The sequence below is a fragment of the Narcine bancroftii genome, chromosome 1 (genome assembly GCF_036971445.1).
Source record: "Narcine bancroftii isolate sNarBan1 chromosome 1, sNarBan1.hap1, whole genome shotgun sequence".
NCBI lineage: Eukaryota > Metazoa > Chordata > Chondrichthyes > Torpediniformes > Narcinidae > Narcine > Narcine bancroftii.
In genome coordinates, this window is record NC_091469.1 from 223,341,006 (window position 1) to 223,362,986 (window position 21,981).

At 39.4% G+C, this 21,981-nt stretch overlaps 1 protein-coding gene across 4 annotated transcripts in view; it reads left to right on the top strand.

Annotated features, from left to right (window-relative positions):
• arsk (arylsulfatase family, member K) overlaps positions 1 to 21,680 on the top strand; it is a 63,821-nt gene extending 42,141 nt beyond the window's left edge. For 3 of the 4 annotated variants that reach the window (XM_069891791.1, XM_069891806.1, XM_069891814.1), the window contains 4 exons: positions 11,793 to 12,017; positions 14,301 to 14,522; positions 18,554 to 20,488; positions 21,596 to 21,680. In XM_069891791.1, coding sequence (XP_069747892.1) covers positions 11,793 to 12,017; positions 14,301 to 14,522; positions 18,554 to 18,831 — 725 coding nt within the window. In that variant the 3' untranslated portion in view covers positions 18,832 to 20,488; positions 21,596 to 21,680. Of the gene's footprint in view, positions 1 to 11,792; positions 12,018 to 14,300; positions 14,523 to 18,553; positions 20,695 to 21,595 lie in introns of those variants that run through there. The other variant, XM_069891799.1, reaches the window with a different exon arrangement.
• Positions 21,681 to 21,981: the final 301 nt, after the last annotated feature.

Genomic DNA, 21,981 nt, shown 5'->3' on the forward strand with positions numbered 1-21,981 from the left:
ATCACATCTTTGTCAGTAAAACAATCTGTTCCATTCCACACTTGCCAGATTCTTTTTGTAACCATCATAATTCAAATATTAATTTCTGCCACTCACATTTTTAGTCCACATCATTCTTTTCTAGCATTCCCATTCATGGAGTATGGCAAAATTAGTTGATCGATTAAGTGATGGGCAAAAGTTATGGCAGGTTGATGTAGGGATGACAATGTATCCATTTTGGTAAGAAAAGTTGCTAAGGTTATTTTTTTAATGGAAGAAGACTGGAGAACGATGCCATCAGAATTTCTGGCTGAAATGATGAAAGTTTACATGCAATTATAGCAAATAATTGGGAAGGGCCATGAAATACAAAAGACAGGCTAATTGATAATGATGGTAAGTTTATTGTCATATACATTGTTCAATGTACATATCCACCAAAATCCTCAGTTGCTGCAGCCGAACTGGTACTTTAAAAGAAAAACAAAACAACTAAATTACAACTACAGTAGTATACAATTGAATTTAAAAAAGACAATAAATACAAAAATAAATATTCACTTATCCAACTGAGAAAAAAGTGACTTTGCAATTGTGCAGATGGTGCTTTTGTGCATACCCTGCTTGGTGCAGAAAGGAGAGATTCAAGAGCCTGATAGCAGTTGGAAAGCAACTGTTCTTGTTCCTATAAGTGCTGCTCTTCAGGCTTCTGCACCTTCTGACTGAAGGTAGCAGTGAGAAGAGGTTGTGACCTGGGTGATGAGGATTTTTTTATGTTAGCTGTCTTCTTGAGGCACTGTCTTACATAGATGCATTCAGTGGATGGGAGGTCAGAGCCTGTGATAGACTGGCTATGGTTGCTACATTAGGAAGCTTCTGCATTCCTGTGCAGTTGACTTCCAAATCTAAGCTCCAATGCAATAATAGGTATACTTTCCAAAGTGTATCTGTAGAACCTTAGGGTATCTGACAGTGCAGACAAATGCCTCCTCCTCCCTGAAATCAACAAGATGATTCTTTGTCTTGGAAACGTTGACTGACTCGTCATTTCCAGTTATTGGGCCAACAATGGTGATGTCATCATTGTATGTAAATTGTGTTGGAGATGAATTTGGCTACACAGTCATCAGTGTTCAGAGTTGCAAAGGGATGAACTGGGTTCAGATCCTTTAGTTTGGTCATAAGCTGGTAAGATAGTATTGAATGTTGACCTGTAGTCAATGAACAACAGCTTGACGTAGAAGTTCCTGTAGTATACATTATCTAATGTTGAGTGGAGGCCCAGCGAGATGCCATCTGCTGTTGACCTGTTGTGATGATAGGGTTCTCCTCACCTCATCCTCAGCTATGCAGGGGGTCAATTCATCAGGGGGATGAGGAGCTTTCTTTGGCGTCAATCTGCTCTTCCCATTGTGCCATGCATAGATGATGTTCAGTCTGTCCAAAAGTGTGGTCAGATTTCAGACTTGTCAGAGTACATACATGACATCACATACAACCTTGAGATTCATTTTTCTATGAGCAAGGTAGAATTACTGCTAATTGGTAGCACAAAAATAACTGTACACAGCATATTCATGAAAACAAATAAAGAACTGTAAACAGATAATGAATGTAAACAAACTGACTACAATTTAAAAAAATAAAATAAAGTGCACAAATAAGAGTCTGTAAATGAGTCCCTGATTTAATTTGTTGTTGAGGAGTCTGAGGGTGGAGGTGTAGCAGCTATTCCTGAACCTGGTGGTGTGACTCTTGTGGGACTTGTACCTCTTTCCTGATGTCAGCATTGAGAAAACATAGCACGTGCTGGGTGGTGTGGATCCTTGATGATTCCTGCTGCTCTCTGATGTGTTGTTATTTTTAAATTGCAAGGTTGTCTTGTGATCCATTACAGTTTTGATTCCTTGCCATATGTGCTTTGTGTCACTGGTGTCCTACAACCAGCTATGAATTTTCTGTGCTTACCCATGCTTTGCCTTATGGATTGCATGGGAGAGTTCAGCCCTGATCTTAGTGCCATCTTGTCTGCTGTCCTTTAAGTAGCATTACAAGCTCTGAGAAGGATTCAGACCACTGCATCCAACATGGTTTCTGGTTATCTCTGGATGTGAAACATTTGATCTCGGTGACATCCTTAGTGCACTTGCTGATATAGCCAGTCACTGAGCTTGTGTACTCCTCTATGTTTACATGACTGCTGTAGGTGGCCACTTCCCTGAAAGAGCTCCAGTCCATGGACTCAAAGCAGTCCATTAGTGCTGCTATGCACTCTCCCCCACCCCCGTCACATTTGTGGCCCGAAATGTGAAGTTAATAAAACATCGAACACAAATTTTATCAGGTAAACTTCTCGGTGTCTTTATTTTCCAGTTTCCTTTGTTCTCCTGCTTGTGCTCTTATCTCTCTCATACCACGTGACTTCCGGTACATCTCATACATATTCGTTATCATGACATCCCTCCTTTAATCAGAAATAAATTTTACCTTCACTTACCAATATCTCTCGGAAATCTACAAACATTGTAACTAATGGTAATACTATAACTCAACTACATAAAATTTACTTCCTACAGCACTCATATATGCACTTTATGATATAAGATTAAAATACTGTCCCAAAGTTCTTAATAAAACTATGGCACAAAGTCTTCGTATCGTTTGGGCACTTTCCTGCTTCGTTTCGGCCTGCCTGCGATATTGTCGTTGCTTCTCGGTTGTTCACTCTCAGTGTCGGAAATACTGCTCGCCACGGCTTCGGGTGTTTCTGGCGCTCTAGTCACTTCATCAGGAGTGCTGGTAACTGCCTCTGGAACATCATCAGGTCACTCAGTTTCAGCATCTCGTATTGGCCTTTCAACCTCTTCGCTCGATGTATCTCTGGACTGGTACCTTTTTACACCTGATACATTTCTCTTATACTGGACTCCAGTCGGAGACTTGACTGTCACCATACTGCCACTTCTGGATACGACAGTATAGGGTTGATGGTAATAAGGTGTGTCTAGCTTACCACCAGTTTCATGCCTCACTAGAACATTATCTCCTGGCATGATGTCTGAGTACTTGGCTACACGTTTCGAATCTGTGTACAGCTTTGCTGCACCTTTCTTTTCAGCATCGTGGTCCCTCATCTCCTGGTCGTCTCGAATTTCCTTTATTTCTGGCATTTTTGTGTGGATTTTTCTCCCAAAAAATGCTTCTGCAGAACTTTTTCCAGTGGTTGCATGAGGCGTTGCTCGATAGACAGCCACATAAGATAGCAATGCTTCTCGCCAATTTTGTCCTTCTGCGTGTGCAATCCTCAATCGTTTTTCAATGGACTGATTTTGTCTCTCTACTTCTCCGTTTGCGGCCATTTCGGAGTTACTTTATGATGGTGGATACCTGTGGTCCTCATGTATTCCGCAAATGTCTCTGAAATGAATTGTGGACCATTATCAGAGTATAATGTAACAGGTAATCCATATCTTGCGAATATCTCTGCTAACACTTGTATTGTTGTTTCAGTGGTTGTGGACTTCAACACCACGTACTCATAGTATCTGCTGTAGTAATCTATCACTACCATAATTGATTCATCCGTCGGTAAAGGTCCAAGAAAATCAACAGCTACGTCGATCCATGGTCCTGTCGGGAGTTGCGTACTCCGGATCGGTTCTGGCGGATTACTCCTACTTGTGATTTGACATCCGTGACAAGTTTTAACAAATTTCTCTGCGTCCTTATCACAACCTGGCCACCATACCTTGGTCCTGAGGTTTTGCTTGGTACCAACAATACCTAGGTGTCCTTCATGCGCTAAGGATACGATCTTCGGTCTCAATCTTTGCGGTATCACCAGTCTGCAACCTCTCAATACACACTGTCCGATGCAAAAAAGTTCGTCTCTAATGGGAATGTAAGCCTTGTGAGTACACTTGTCCCATTGTCCACTCTGTATGCATTCTCTTACTTCCATGAGTTCTGGATCACGTTCGGATTCTCTCTCGACTTCCTTCGTAGTCACAGCTTTCAGTGTCGACTGAATAGCTACGAAGCGTACAAAGCTCTCTGTTTCTGTTCCCAATTCTGACTTGGATTGTGGACCACCATCCTTCACCAATCTGGACAGCGGATCAGCAATGTTTGTTTTCCATGCAATGTGGATTACATTATATTTGTAGGGTTGTAGTCTGAGTACCCATCTCTCTATTCTGGCACATGGTTTGGATCTAGGTGCATAGATCACCTCTAATGGCTTATGATCTGTGATGAGTTCAAATTCAATGCCGTATAAATATGCATGGAACCTCTCACAGGCCCATACAAGTCCGAGTGCTTCTTTCTCTGTCTGAGAGTATCTTCTTTCCACATCTGATAACGATCTGCTGGCATAGGCAATGATTCTTGGTCCTCCATCATGCATCTGGACTAACACGGCTCCTAAACCAACCAGGCTGGCATCCGCTATGACTTTGGTTGATGCCACCGGATCGTAATATCCAAGAGTTTTTGCATCTGTCAGGCTTTGCTTCAGCGCTGTGAACGCTTTCTTCTGCTCAGATCCAAAATGAAATGGTACACCTTTCCTGGTTAGATTCCTTAGTGGTTCTGCCACTGTAGTGAAATTAGGAATGAACTTTGCACAAAAATTAACCAATCCCAGGAAACTCCTCACCTCTGTTGCGTTCTGAGGTGCACGTGCCTCTGCAATAGCTTTCACCTTGGCCTCTGCAGGGTTTAGTCCTTCTCGTGTAAGTCTGTGTCCCATGAAGTCCATTTCTGACACACCGAACTGGCGCTTGTTTCCATTCACGGTAAGGCCTGCCTCCTGTAGTCTAGATAGTACACTCCTCAACCGTTTGTCATGCTCTTCCTTCGTTGGTGCATGGACTATGATGTTGTCAGAAATGTTGGCAACTCCAGGAATGCCTTGAATCACTCGATGGATTTCATACTGGTAGATCTCCGAAGCTGCATTAATTCCAAATGATAGTCTCTTGTAACGATACAATCCACAGTGAGTCACAAATATAGTTACATCTCGGGAACCTGGATCCAGCTCTAATTGATGATAGCCCCATTTCAGATTAATTTTTGAGAATACCTTGCTGGTAGTTAGTTCTTGAAGTATTTCCTCCACTGTTGGTATAGGGTGTCGTTCTCTAATTATAGCTTCATTGGCCATTCTCATGTCAACACATAGTCTTATGTCACCCTTTGGTTTGGGCACAATCACTACGGGACTGACCCATTGTGTCGAATGTTCCACCGGTTCAATAATGTCTTGTTCGATCAATTCTTTAATTTTGGCTTCGACTTTCCCACGAAGTCCAAACGGAGTTCGGCGCATTGGTTGTGCCTTGGGTTTGACCGTTTCATCTACCGCTAGCTTCAATTGTTGACCTTTCAGCTTTCCTACTCCTTGGAAGACTGCGGGGAATTCTTGCTTCATATCCTCGTATGACTGAATTGAATTGACACAAGCTCCAATATGAAGTATTGCCAGGTCTTGCGCTGTGCTTCTACTCAGCAATGGTTCTCCCCTCTCTTCTATGACCATAAACTCTGCTTCGGTGTACCTATCTCCAGCTTCAACAGTTGCAGTAAAACATCCAATGGTCTGCAATGGCTTGGTTGCTGTGTATGGATACAGTTTCTTGGAACACTTCTTTGAGGTACAGATGATCTTTTTCCTTTTCAACTTCTCCCATAAATGTCGATCAATCACATTACTGTCACTGCCTGAGTCTACAATGACCTGCACTGTCACTCCACCAATGATCACTGGGACCTTCTCATGATGTACATCATTCAACGTAAATTGGTAACAACTCTGTTCCTCCTGGGTATCATCATCGTCACCGTCTATCTGGCGAATGGTATCTTTCTTTCCAGGATACTTTCCTTTCCCCCAGGCTTTGCCTTTGGAAGTTGTACTCTTCCTCTTCTGGTCTGCATTGGACTTGCTTTTGCACTTCTTTGCAAAGTGGTCCTTACCTCCACACTTTCTGCAAACTTTGCCTTTGGCCGGGCAATATGGGTCTTTTCCAAAGTGACCTCGGTTTCCACATCTATAACACTCCACGTCCTGTGTCGACGTATATCTTGGCTGGTTATGGCGATGTGAGAGCCTCTTAATTTGCTGGCTTGAGTTGTCTTTCAGGGTCATGGTATGAAATTCCCCTTCAACAGCCTCTAATGCAGCAGCAATGGTTAAAGCATCGGTGAGTTCCAACTCACTCCCTCTTTCCAGTAGACGTCTTCTGAGTTTATCTGATCTACAGTTCTGTACAACTTGATCCAATAATTGGTTGTCCAAATCAGCTGCCATGCAATTGCATCCAACAGCTAGCTGGCGTAGTCTCATCACGTACTGAGCAATTGTCTGGCCATCTTCTTGTCTCGTTCTCCGAAACAAATGGCGTTGAAATGTAGCATGCGGTGTCACTACATAGTGTACATTTAATGCATCTACCGCTTTCCGGTACTCATCCTTTCTTCCAGTATTCAAAAGTGTCTTAAATGTTTCCCGAACTGCGGGTCCAGCAGTGAAAAGAAGTAACGCCCTTCTCTGCGCTTTTTGTTCAACTGTACCGGTATCTAGAAATAGGCCACGACTGTCGGCGTAGGATTCAAGTTCTTCCAGCCATGTCTTCCACTTCACACTTACAGTGCTTGCATCACCCGTTGGGTCAAAATGAGCAATTCCACTATGCGTTAGAAAGTCACCGTCTGCCCCAGCCATGAGGAAATATTCCAGCCCAAAAAGTGCTGAGTCAAAGAGAAAATTCTTATCACCTTGAAGTTCTCTGTAATCTTCTTTAGTCTTTAATTTTCTTCAAGCTTCTTTTATCCTCGTCGCCAATGTCACATTTGTGGCCCGAAATGTGAAGTTAATAAAACATTGAGAAGTTTACCTGATAAAACTTGTGTTCGATGTCTTTATTTTCCAGTTTCCTTTGTTCTCCTGCTTGTGCTCTTATTTCTCTCATACCACGTGACTTCCGGTACATCTCATACATATTCATTATCATGACACCCCCCCCAAATCCCTGCTCCCTGGCCATGACCTGATCTCCCTGCGAACTGGCCTAGTTTGTTTTGCCGATGGTCTATATTCCAGGGTTAGTAGGATGGATATGTAATCCGAGTTTCCAAGGTGGAGATGGGGGCAGCCTTGAATGCACCAGGGACTTTGATGTATATTTGATCCAGAATGTTCTCTCCTCTGGTAGTGAATTTGACATGCTGTTGTAATCATGGAAAGACTATGTTCCGGTTGGTATGGTTGAAGTCGCTAGCTAAAGTCAATCAGGGTGGGACATCTGGACTTCACAGATGGCACCGTAAATTGCCTTCATTGTTTCACCTGCATCAGGCGGACATAAACTGCAGCAATCAGCACGGCCAAGAATTCCCTGACCAGGTAGAAGGGTGTGCATTTCATCATCAGGAACTCTAGCTCTGCGGAGCAGAAGGTCTTTACAACAGAGACATTTGTGCACCAGTTCTCACTGACATAAATGAATAGTTTCCCCCCCCCACCCCCACCACGTCCTTGAGTCTTGCCAGAAGCAGCAGCATCTCTGTCTGTTCTGATGGAGAAAATTCCATCAAGCTGGATCAATGAATCAGGAATGGGCTCCGAAAGCCATGTTTCTGTTATCACTAGAGCACAGCATAAATGCAGCCTCAAGTAATCCATTTTCTTCTCTAGCAATGTTAAATTTGCGAGTAAGATCGTCAGGTATCAGTGCCACCAACCAATAGTCATTAAGGTATGTCACCATGCTCTTCGAAGGCATCAGAGTAATGAATGTTCTTTTGATACAGATGGGAACCTTCGATCATTGCTGTGAAAGGTTGAAGATGTCAGCAAAAACTCTATTTAGTTGATTTGCACACAGCTAATTACACTGTCCAGGCTGGAGTTTTTGAGGATACCCCCCCCTTCCACTGAGGTTAGGTGGAACATTAACTAGAGGACATGAGTTCATGGTGAAAGGTGAGATGTTTAGGGGGAATTTCTTCATGTAGAGAGTGTTAAGATTGTGAAATGAACTGTTAACTGAAATGCTGAATATATGCTCAATTTTGACATTTAAGAAAAATTTGGAAAGGTTTTTCTTAAATGGGAGGGGTATGGAGGGCTATGGTATGGGTGGAGATCAATTTAACTAGGCAGAATTATAGTTGGGTGTGAACTAGATGGGCCACAGGGCCTATTTCTGCGCTGTAGTTTTCTACAGTTCTCTGAAGTGAAGACAAAGAGGAACTGACTGGCACTTGACAGGATGATTCCTCTTGAGATGGAGTAATGAAGGCTTGTTACTGTGAAAACTTGAGTGACAAAACACTGCAGTTGCTGAGCAAATAAAACCAGTTAATTATCCAGGTCGATGACTTGCCATTTGTGGTACAAATTAGTATGGTGGGTTAATTAAAATTGCTAAATTCAATGTAAACCATCACCTCCTATAAGGCGAAACAAGGTTGAGAGATTAACTGAAACATCACTTCCATTGCAAGCTCAGCACCTTTTTTGCCCACTTTGAAAGGAAAAACAACAATATATCCTCACAACTCCCCCACAGCCCTTGTCATCTCTGTGCTTCCAGTTACTAAGGCTGATGTTAAAAGACTGGATCTGTTAGTTCCTCATTGGCTGACTCCATCAGTGTGGATGGGCGACATTCCTTCTCCCTGCTGATCATTAGCGCAAGCACCTCAAGGCTCCATGCTTGGTTCCCTGTTCTATTCCCTATATGCTAGTGATTGTGCAGCCAACGCAATCTATAAATTCACTGACCACATCACTATTGTCAGCTGAGTAGCAGGAAGTGATGTCAAAGTATAGGATGGAGCAATCTTTTGTTCTTGCTCTTCTTCATTGACAATACTTAAAGTTCCTGGAGCTAGCACATTGAGACAACATTGAAGGAGGTGCACCAGTGCCTCTATTAAAACATGGACGTCTGCAGACACTGTGGTTGGTGTAAAAACACAATGCTGGAGAAACTCAGCAGGTCAAACAATGCTTTTTATATAGGAAAGATAAAGACATAATTGATGTTTCAGGCTTGAGCCCTTCATCACGGTATGGAAATATGGAAAGAAATTTCCATATTGTGATGAAGGGCTCAAGCCTGAAACATCGATTATGTCTTTATCTTTCCTATATAAAGGACACTGTTTGACCTGCTGAGTTTCTCCAGCATTGTGTTTTTACACTAATCCCTTTACTTTCTAAGTTTAAGGAGATATGGCATGTCATCGAATACTCTATTGAACATCAATAGCTGTACTGTGGAAAATATACTGACTGGCTGTATCAGGGTCTGGTTTGGAAACTTGAGTGCCCAGGAATACAGAAGACTGAAGAAAATGACAATCATAGCCAAGCCCATCATAGGTAGTTATCTCCCATCCACTGAAAACATCTATGTGAGAAGCTGCATCAAGAAAGCAGATGAAACCTGAAATCCAGCATCTCTAGGTTCAAAAACATTTTGCTTTCTCAACAGCTCTGAGGGTCTTGAATCTCCCCAACAATAAACAAAATGTAAATTAAATATAAACATGCTAACCATAAACTACACCAGGGGCAACAAATGATCTGTCAGTACAACTGAAAGATGACTTTTTTTCGAACTACAACTAAGAATTTATTTATTTTTTCCCCTGCCTTGATATATTGTGTTAATTTAATGTATACTATTGTAGTTGTTGTATCTTGCATTGGCTGAAGCAAGTAAAAACATTGGTGCATCAGTACATTGCAGACCCAGGAGGAGCTGGGAGCCAAGACGTGTCTTTTGGTGCTCCTCAGCTGGGTCCTGAAGCCCAGTCATTATGCCGACTGCCTTGGACAGGTTTTAACTGCTCGTAGAATAGGGCTGGCGGCGTTTATCTTATCATCAGAGAACCCAAAGAAGTTTGACCCCTAGATGACAGTGCCCATGCATGGCAGTCCAGACCACAAGGGTGTGGGTTCTGGAGAGCAATTGACTGCTGCAGGGGGCTAGAGTGGGAGAACACAACCCCATCAACAAGGAGAAGCTTGGGAGAAGACTGCAGGGTAGGAAGCCAAACCAGTGTATAGGTGAGGGGTTTGGCATCTAAGTACTTGCACCAGGTTGTGGGAGAGTGGTTTGTGTGAATATCAGGAATATGGATCAGGATATCAGGACTATGATTTGTGATGGTGCTGATGGCAAGTAGAACTCCCAAAGGGCCTCCTTAACAGCTCCATAATCATATAGAGGGTTCGGAACCAAGGGATGAGGAGGGTGTAATGGCACTGATTTGCCATAGCTTACAAACAAATAAAAAAATATACTCACTCATTTCTTACAGCATAACATGTAGTCAACTTTCTTTTATTATTCACTAGACACAACATTGCATTATTCAATTCACCAAACACCTCCTGGTTAAACTCCTGTGACCTTTTCAATGGCTTACCCACAGACTAGTGACCCTGATACTTTCTTTCCTCCTCCTGCATCTGAAATTCATTACCTATATACTGATGCTTAATGCAACCACACACATGTGCAATTACCCCCTTTTGCATCACTTACTTAATCGGCAGTTATGAGCAGTGCTCCAGATGAAGGCAAGTATGTGACTGCGACATGGGTGACTTGGATACCTGGAGTTTGAAATAAGTGCTGGAACAGACAGAACTCCATGTGACTACAGAGATGTGAGAAACCCAAAAGGAGATCAGTGGAGGTGGTGGGATCCCAAGATATTTGATGTGTTGACAGGATCTTCTTGCTATTTTGTAGGGGTGCTGGACTAGTAACACCTCTGTGTGCCTTTCAAACAAACAAACAAAAGTTTTTAAAAATTCTATTTTTATGTGCATGACAATGAAGGAATCTTGAACCTTGTATATGTCAATAAATGTTCAACATTGTCATCCAGTCCTGAGAACTGTAATGTCAAATTAGCTCTTGTTCCTTGAGGATTTGTTGAAGTACCAAAGGTCAAAGCCAGAGAGCTGAGAGTGGAAGTAGGAGGGTGAATTAAAGTAACAGGCAACCAGAAACTCAAGTGGTGAACTCGATAGAGGTGTGGAAACTAAATTAAGAGGCAGAATGCAGCATCCCAATTTGCAAGAGATACAAATGAATTGTTGCTTTGCTTGGGTCCTGGATGCGCTGGTGGAAAGGCTGTAATTGCATGAGGAAGTAAAAAAGGAGAGTAGATATTAGAGGTGGAAGGGCGAATGAGGGAATTGTATTGGAAATAATTACTTCGGAATTCTGAAAGGAAACAGGAAAATTTCTGGTATCTTTTTCATCTTAAAACAGTAGAATTCATGGAGGATAAAACAAATGCAAAGGTTGATGGAGTGAGAAGTAAGGACTCTGTTTATGATTAAAGAAGAGGATGCGTGAACAGATATTTGACAAATTGATGAGACTATTTTGAAGAGGAAGTCATGGTAAACCTCTGTCTCCATCTGAAAATGTCCCAACCAGAACAAAGTGATTTCTGATGAAGTGTTAAGATGGGTATAAAAAAACTGTCAACATGATGCTGTTTATTTTTTTTAAATTCTAATATGCTATACAATCATGGTACCAGTTTTTATGTATTCCCCTACACCAAAGAAAACCAATATGCACTGTTCCATTGCAACACCTCAACTTGAAAGTCAACAAAGTGCAGGCGGAGAGGGGCAGGGTGGAGCTGAGAAGCAAAATCAGATCCAAAAATATGAACATCATCAGATAAAATTAAAACTTTTTATCATGGATTTTGCAGCTCAAGTTAAAATTATTATTTTTGAATAATTGTTTCTATTTGCACAGGTAAGATTTTAACAGCTCTTCATGATGCTGGGCTCCAAAACAATACTTTCTTAATTTTTACATCTGATCATGGCGAGTTAGCAATGGAGCATCGTCAGTTCTATAAAATGAGCATGTATGAAGGAAGTTCTCATGTTCCTTTACTGATAACCGGACCAGGTATTTTGGGAAGACAACAAATTTCTAATTTGGTATCTCTTGTGGACATCTATCCGACTCTTCTCGGTATGTAATTTGTTGATATCTGAGATAAATGAGTTTATAAAGCAAATATTGGGTCAGACTTTGGTCATGTAAATGATACGATCACATTATTTTAGTTTGTCATAATCCTGAGAGAATTTTCTTGAATTGCAATGTCAAAGGAATTTAAATTTGTGTAAGCTCATCATCTTTAGTTGCTTGACATCACCTTTTTAAACCATCACTAAATAAACAATTCAGCAGTCAGAAATCCTGGATTTGTACAGATTCTCAAATTTGACTAGAATTATTTGTTGTAATTGGAGTAACAATATGCTTCAATATTATTATTCTATCCTCAAGACTGAACTTATAATATTGAACATGACTAGAGGTTGATGAAATTCATTTATTGTCATCGTAGTGTATGCACCATAACATCAGAACCAAGGTTGACCAAAATTCAATAATTGTTTTTGGGACCAATTTTCAATTTGGGCACAGTGTTGATGGGTAGAAAAGCTGCATGGTCCACCATGAAGCTAGCATTCCCTCTCACCCCCTACCCCAACAAAACCCATCCTAAGATTTTTGCCTCAATTTTTTGTATTCCCTCGTGTCTTTTTTTTCTGTGTGTTGCACATTAAGAATGTAATATACTGAAATAGCTTAAGTTGCAATGCCAATAAAATGTCTTTTCATGTCAAAATCATTTACATTATCAAGCTTTTGTTTTGAGAAAATTATCTTTATGAAGTTATTTATTTTTAATGTTTATTGATATTTTATAGTCAATATATAAATTATAAACATTTAGAAGTGTACTAATAGTTCTTCCAGTAAGTGTACAAACAGCAAATGATCTGAAAATTGTAAAGTGCTTATGTGATGGGCAATTTTCAGCGAAACTTCAGTTATTCATAGACATCCATATCAAATGGGCCTTGGTCAGGAAAGCCCGTACAGAGAGACACAACAGACTACAAATGCTAGAATATGGAGCAAACCCATTTCTGCTGGAAGAACTCTGTGGGTCCAAGCACTATTAGTGGAAGAAAAAGTATTGACTATTTCTTTAGTGGAGTCTGTTAATCTCAAATTTAGTCCTTTCTTAGCTATTTGTTTATTGATTTATTTATTTAGACAAACAGCACGGTAACCGGCCCTTTCGGCCCACAAGCCTGTGCCACCCAATTACACCAAATCGCCCTACAATCCCTCCAGTATATTTTGAATGGTGGGAGGAAACCGATCACCAGGGAAAATCCATACAGGCACGGAGACAATGTACAAATTCCTTATAGACAGTGCAGGATTCAAACCTCAGTCCTGATGGCTGGTGCCGTAACAGTGTTGTGGTAACCACTCGGCTAACTGTGCCACCTGTTTCTTTTTTTTTCTGCAAGCACTTCTCATTGTGAGGCTTAGAGCTCGTGGAAAGGAGAGGAAAGGGTAAAATAAAAATATGGGATAGGAGTCTGTCATCAAGATGTAGGTGGTTTTGGGGGAGAGGATGGAGCAGGAAGAGACACTGAAAAAGTTAACTAGAAATGAATGCTCATTGACATCATGATATCCCCAGCAGTTTCAGTATAAGATTCATATCTAATTTCAGGAAATGCTATGTCAGCACACTACTTATCCGAATACATTCAACAGATTTATTTGGGTAAAATTCTATTGTTTAATGCACAAGATCACTGTAATAGAATTTCCACTATCTGACATCTGGACACTTGCTCTGTCTGTAGATTAGAATGAGGACCATTCTGCATGAATGAGCACTCCCTGGAGCAGCTGATGCAGATGGGTTTCATTTGTTGCTGTCTAATTTCTATATTATGGATAGAGCTGCCATCATTTAGCCAGTTAAATGTCAGTAATTCATGATTCCCTTTTGCTTTTCTTGCTTGTTTTAATAATGCTGGAATTCTTGCCAGCTCTTAGTGAGGGCAAATGAAGGAAAGATTTTGGGCTATCTTGTGCATATAACAATAAATTGAATCTCAAATCTTGAATCTCCATCACAAGTTAAAAGCATTAGGTAAAATAAGGTTGTTGCATAATTATGGGACATGGATAATTGTGGGACCATGGTTCTTTCAGTAAGTGATTTTTTTTGCCTTACCAGTATGTCACTGAGCAGAAACTAACCTAATTATTCCTTTTATGCAATTTTAGATTGGGTTTCTATTTATACATTTTTATCGTTAGAATAATTTTGAATAGATTTTTATTAAGTTAAATATTTTTTGTATTCACTGAATTTGATTGCATGAATTTCAAACATATTTAGAAAAAAAGAACATTTATCTTTACAATCAGATATTGCTGAAATTTCTCCTTCCAAGAATTTGAGTGGTCATTCTCTACTTCCATTGATAAGAAAATCACCAAAGAACATTTTTGTCAAAAACCCACGACCTGACTGGATTTTTAGTGAATACCATGGCTGCAATGTTAATGCCTCCACTTACATGATTACAACCGGCAGATGGAAGTACATAACCTATGCTGATGGAATTTCAGTACCTTGCCAACTGTTTGGTAAGTGTGATTATTTTAAACTTTGACATTTTCTAAGTTTTTATTTAAAATTTATGATATTAGCAATTATTCCAAATATATATGTGTTTTGTTCTTAATAAGAATATTTAATTTTGTTTGTTACCAATTTTCTGTTTTGTATTTTATGGATATTGGAATGTTTCAAAATATTAACCATTTATAAAGTTTACTAACTTCCACTGTGCCTTCCAAAATAATCTGTCATTTTCATTATTTTAATATGCCAATAAGGTTTGTATACATGTATGCACATATACATCTGTGGTCCTATAATTAATCAGTTACCGCGCTAAGTCCCTAGCAATTTAGAAAAAGCGATCGCTAGCTATAGGAAATTTTATATTGTATACCCAAACTGATCTGACTGCCCCATTCTCTCCCCACGGGCCTGTATCAGTCCGAACTAACCCCACTGCCCCGCTCCCTCCCCACAGCCCCATGTCAGTCCCCACATTGATCCCACTGCCCTGCTCTCTCCCCACATTGATCCCACTGCCCTGCTCTCTCCCCACAGCCCTGTGTCAGTCATCACGCTGATCCCACTGCCCTGCTTTCTCCCCACAGCCCCATGTAGGTCCCCATTGATCACTAATTAAAAATAAAAAAAGTTTACAGGTACACTAGAGTATTCCATATATCTTTGCTAAGTATATAATATGTTCACATAATGCCCAATTTCACAACGTATTATGAACGTTAAGTGGTGCATATGTGTATTTTCAGTGTATTAAGAATTAACATCTTGACCATTCCTTATTTATAACTTATCTCTTTTGCATTCTCTATAGCTCATCAGTATCATTTTGTAATTTGTAGGCAGACTTCAGAAAGATCCAAGACCTACACAGTAGAGACAGTGGGGAACTTCAGTTCTAGTGGGGCTAACAGTGCAAAGAGGAAGTGAAACTCCTGTGATTTATAGAAGAATATATACATTGGACAATATGTTTTTAAATACAATGAGAAAGGAAGAAGGGCTGGATCTAGTTTGGGTAATAAAGTGGAGCATGGTATATTTGTGAAACATCTGAGGAATTGCGATAATATATCCTCAGGCCTGCCTATCTAGTAGTTTTTTTAATATGTCCTTATTGTATCAGCCTCTACTACCATTCCAGGCACCTACCATTGTTTGTGTTTTTAAAAAAAAATCCTTTGACTTCTCCCTTAAACAGATGTCCTCTGGTATTGGTCATTGCCACTTTGGGTAAACTGTGATGGCTATCCACCCTACCAGATCTCCCATAATATTATACTCCTCCATTAAGTCTGCCTCTCATCCTCCGTCATTCCAAAGACAAAATGCTAAGCTCACTTAATTCCTCCAATCCTTGCAGCATCCTGATAAATCTTCTCTGCACTCTCTCGAAAGTTTCCACCTCATTCCTATAATGAGATGGCAAGAACTGAATACTCTTATTGTGGACTAACTATAATATCGAGCTGCAACATTACTTTCCGGCTCTTGATCTATATCTGCTGACTAATAAATGCCAGCATACCATATGCCTTTTTTAATTTCCCTTTATGGCAACTATGAGGGATCTATTGACTTAGACCACAAGAATTCCTCTGTTACTCCATACTATGAAGTATCCTTCCAGTAACAATGTACTCCACTGTCAAGTTCAATGTTCTGAAGTGTATTACTTCACACTCTTATGGATTGAACTCCTCCTATCATTTCTCTGCCTAACTCTGCATTCTGTATAAATCCTGTTGTAACCTATGATAACCTTCAGTAATAGTACTGAAGATCTCCAATCTTTGTCATCTGTAACTTACTGACCCATTGTTCCATTTTTTCATCCATGTCAATTATAAAAAATCACTACAAGCAGGGATTCCAAAATGGATCCCTGTGGAATGCCACTAGTTACCAAACTGCAGTCAGAATATGCTCCTTCTACCACGCTCTGCCTTCTTGTGTGCAAGCCAATTCTGAATTTACACAGCCAAGATTTCATGGATCCCATCTCATGATTTTCTGGATGAGACCATCATGGGGAATCTTGTCAAACACCTTACTGAAATCCATATACATCACATCTACCACCCTACTTTCAGCAATTTCTTTTGTCATCACCTCAGAAAGCTCAATTATGTTCATGAGGCACAACCTTCCCCACACAATGTTATGCTGACTATCCCTGATAAGATGAAGTTTCTCCAAATGCTTGTAAATCTTGTCCCTCAGAATCCTCTCCAATAGTTTTTCCACCACTGTCGTAAAACTCACTGGTCTATAATTCCCAGGATTCTCCCTTATTTTCTTTCTTGAACAGGGGGACTACATTTCCCATCCTCCAATCCTCCAATAAATTAAATTGTACATTTGCCACAATGAGCAATCTTCTGCTTTCTCAATGTTTAAAAATCAGAGAAGTTTCTGCTTTTCAGGGTTAGAATGGGGAAGTCCAGCTTTGGGATGGGGATTCACTATGAGAATACCAAAATGAAATGTTCTCTCTTCAACTAAGTTTTGCAAGGTTAGGCTCCTTTCTCCCCCTCCCCTTACCCTGTCAATTACTTGTAAGTAAAACCCCTGGTATCCGGCACCTAAGGGGTTAGATGGTGGATAAGTGTATTTTCTGGTTGCTTGAGACTTGCTCTTACAATGCCTAACTAATATACCTGCATTAAGAATAAACCGTTTAAAAGACAGAATGTAAAAATACTACTAAAAACTTTTCTTGCATGAATATATAAACCTTAAAGCATTTTACTTTATTTTCAGTCACATTCTTTGAAAACTGCAGGTTCCTCCCCCTCCACAGAGCTGCCCAAAACTCAAACAATAACATTATAGATAAATTAACCCCCGCCCCCCCACAAAGTTTAGAGATAAAGCCTCTGATTCTTACTAAGCTGGGATAAGGAGATGCTTTAATAGAGTCACCCCAACCACCAACAGCATCAACCAGCTCTTCATCCTGGGTGACTTCATTGCTGTTTCACACAACTTTATTCAAACAACTCCTATGTGCAAAGGATGACCAAGGCACTCCATTGGCTGAATATTTGCTCCGATCTTCACCAAAGGTTTATGTGTTAATTCAGAGAACATTTACTTGTACAAGTTTAAATCTTATTATATTCCTTGATTTATTTTTTTGCCGGTTACTTGAATTCCGGATACCAGGGGGTTTACTATACTTTGTGTCTCATCGTCAATGGCTGATTATGTCAACTTAAAGTAGATACTTCCATTATATGTTCCATGGAAAAGAGCTTCTAGCCTGCTAAGGACATTGCTGAAGGATTCAGAAATTCAGTTATTATTCCTGGAAAATGGGAAGGAATGGTTATTCTAACCAAAGTTGTGTTTTGTTAAACTCCTTTTCCATACTTCTCTAGTTCTTCTTTGTAATGATACAACTATCAGTTTTAAGATAACATAATTGTACAGAACATTGTTTCCCCGTATACAATGCCTGACTTGCTGCATTTTCAGTATCTTTAATTCAATATTTCTACTATTTATCATGTATAATCTTATGAAGTATTATACAGTGAAGCCAACAGGTAATCTGTCTACAATAAATGTCCAGCCAGTAGAAGAGTGCTTAGTTAATCTAGTTTTGGTGATGTCAGTTTGAGGATGAGTGTTGCATTTCAGTACTGAATTTGGGCATAAACTGGGGTTTGTTAAAATATTAATATGACTCGCAAGTTGTGTGTCTATTATTTTCCAGAGAAGTCCACGTGTTATTCTTAGGCAAGGATAAAAGCAGTTGAACCAGTTGTGCAGAACTAAGTTTGTGCCCACAATTATTGTCTGCTTCTAGGCCTGATGTACAAAGTCATCCTTGTTAACCAAAGATAAACCAAAGGTTGTTTACTTCCTGAATCTGTTCCAATGTTTTGGCATGGTAACTAGGTGTAAAATATTTGCAATGAAATGAATGGTGACTGAAACTTCTATATATTTTGGATGTCAACTATCCTTTTGCAATCAAGTTGGTTTCAAAAGCTTTTGTGCTGATCGTACTGTTATCACTTCCTTGCAGATCTGATTGCTGATCCAGATGAATTGATAAATGTTGCTACTAAGTATACAAAAATTACAAGCTCTCTTGATAAGAAACTTCGCTCCATATTAAATTACCCAGAGGTGTCCAAAGCTGTTCATCAATATAACAAACTTCAATTCATCAAATGGAAGGAAGGTCTCGGAAAGAATTACTCAAATATTATTGCCAATCTCAGATGGCACGAGAACTGGCAAAAAGATCCTGTATCTTATCAAAAAGCTATTGAAAACTGGTTAAATTCAACTGATGTTTAGCATTATATCATATTACTTTAGTCTCGATCAAAGGTCCTGACCCAAAACATTGAGTGACCATTTTTGTACATGGATGCTAGCTGACCTGCTGAGTTCCGCCAACATCTCATTGTTTGCTATAGTTTTACATATCTAATTTACCTCAGGGATCCAAGTGTAGTCCTTGTATCTACTTGCTAATCTTTGGAGATGATAGATATTATCCACAAATGTAGAGTCAGCTGCTATATACTTGCAATTAACAAGCAAGTCTATCTCTGCATCAACTTTTAAACTCTCTACCTTCAGGTTATCTGAGATTCAATTGGAAGGACCATAGCCATCATCTTTACATTCTTCTCTTCCTTACTACTAGCTTAATTCTTATAAAATTCTTATAAACAGGTTCTGATTAGGGGATTAGAGATGATTTGTGGAAGAATATTTTACACCCAGAGGGTGGCTAGAACCTGGAATACATTGGTTGACAAGATGATGGAAGCAAATCCTCACAGCATTTAAGTATCTGAACCTGCATTTAAATTGTCAAAACTTGTAAGGCTTTGGGTCAAGTGGAATATAGCATTATTGTATTTGATTTTCTGTGAGGAGATTGTGGACTGAAGGATCTGTTCCAATGCTGAATTATATTTTGTGTTCAATATTGTCAAGGATATTGGGGAATCAAGTCACTCCAAAGGAGTGGTAAGCTTAAATATTAATTATTCTTGTATGTTGTTGATACTAAAAGATAGTGAACTTGGTGTAATCTCCAAACCTACAGATAAACATGGGTTGGAATGAAGTTTGTACTTTGAAGGTAAATTGTGTGAGAATAGTAGGTTGTTAGTAAAGACGGCTTCATTGAATCAAAAAGCAAACTGGGAAAATTCAAATGCTATATAACAGCATTAATCAGTGTAAAGGTTGCCTGTTTAGTCACAATTTGGTTAAACTATCCAGGGGAAGCAATGTTATTGAAGTCAATCAAGGTATCCTGAACCAATTACACAATAACTCTGGTCTATCAATTGGATACTCCCACTCAGTTTCATTTACAGGTATTCAGCCAAAAGTGGAGTATTAATGTAGTGATCTTTGCTTTTCATTGTGCATCAATGTGATTGGAATGCTCCAAGGAAGTATCATTGCCCAAGTTACCTATTCAAATGTACATCTATGCTGATGTTACCCAACTCCATCTCAACACTGCAACGCATCTCCTTTACCATGTTGTTAGAGTTTGCCAGAATTCCTGTCATATATTCCAGTTAAGCATTAAAATACCAAAACCTACACTTTTTATTCTTTCAATTTAATGATGCAATGATTAGTTTTATTAGTGAACTACTTTATTTCTTATTATTGCTTTATCAACATTCCAGTTTGATGGCTTCTTGGTATGTTGTATTTTTGTTTTTGAGCAAGCTATTTTATCATAGTACTGTATTTTTTTTTGCTTGCTACTTTACAGAATGTTTTGTATTCTTTAGTAACATTAATAAAACAACTATCTGCAAAGAGGTCCATAAATAATCATTGCGACTATTTTATATAATACCAGCATAAGAGAAATTGAAGACGCAAATTACATTTCACATTTGGATGATGGTTTATCTCTTCATGATTGCATGTACTTCTCCACAATTCTCAACTGTTTCTTGGACTAATCAAATATGTGAGTATATTAATCTTTAAAGATTTATTTTGGAAAATATGTTGATCCCAAATGTTTTGGTCATATTTATTTGTCAGACAACATCACTGAATTGGCTTGTCCGCAGAAGGCAAATGATGGTCGTAGATGAAGCGATTTCTGCCTGGAAGTCAGTAATTAGTGGTGTTCAAGGACTCCTGCTTTTTGTGATCTTTACAAATAACTTGGACAATTAAGTGGAGGGGTGGGTCAGTAAGTGTACAGATGACATGAATGTTGAACTGTTGTGGATGGTGTAGAGGACGGTTATCAGTTAGAGTGGGATTTAGACAGTTGGGCAGAGAAATGGCAGTTCAATTCTGAATACTGTGAAGTGATACACTTTAGAAGATCAAACGAAGGTAGAGTTCAAGGTTAATAGCAGAAATATTAGCAGTGTGAAGGAACAGAGTGATCTTGGGGTTCATGTCCATGGACTCATCAAAAACCCCTAAAGTTGATAGGGTGGTTAAGGTGCATGTTGTGTTGGCCCTCATTAGTCAGGAGATTGAATTAAAGTCCTCAAGGCAACAATGCATCTTGAAAACACTGTGATTAAAACACTGTTAAAGTATTGTGTTCAGTTCATGTCACCTCATTAAAAGAAGGATGTGGAAGTTTTCAAGATGTTGCAGAGGAGATTGACTAGGATGTAACCGGGATTAGAGAACATGTCTTATGGGGAAAGGTTGAGCAAGCTAGGGCTTTTCTCTTTGGATCAATGGAAAATTAGAGGTGACTTTCTAGAGGTGTATAAAATTATGAGGGGCATCAATACTGTAAATAGCAAGCACCTTTTTCCCCGGTGCGGCAATGGACAATACCAGAAGACATCAGTTTCAGGTGAGTGGATGAAAGATTAGGGGAGATGTAGATTTTTTTTTTTACACAAGGTGTGGTGGATGCCTGGAATTCATTGTCAGGATGATGAACAACAGGGACATTTCAAAAACTCTAAGATTGACATGTGGATGTAAAGGAAATGCAGTTATGTGCTGTAAGGGTTCAATTCGATGGTGGAATGGGCTGGCACAACATAAGCCTGTACTGTGCTATATTGTTCTAATTGATATTTCATTTTTTTTTCAGCGCTAGGGTGCACTGCTTTTTGTGCTTCCTTCATTGAAATAATTGTACAAAATGACTGCACTTCAGAAAGTAATTAATTACCTGTAAATATTTTTCACATTTTGAGGGTGTGAAAGATGCAATGTAAATGTAATTTTTTTTAAATTTAACTTTCATGTATATTTGCTATCAATACCCTGTTTAACTTTGATACCTATGTGGATTAGTGGTTGTACTATTGTCTCTGAATCAGAGGTTGATAATTAATTTGCCTCTCCAGAGGCATGACTATGTAATCAAGACTGATATTCCTCCTCTGAGACAATACTAGAGCTGATGGTTCCATTCTTCAATTGAGATCGTAAACCAAAACTTTTTTTCTGCTGGCTGCAAAGGGTTTATTGGTG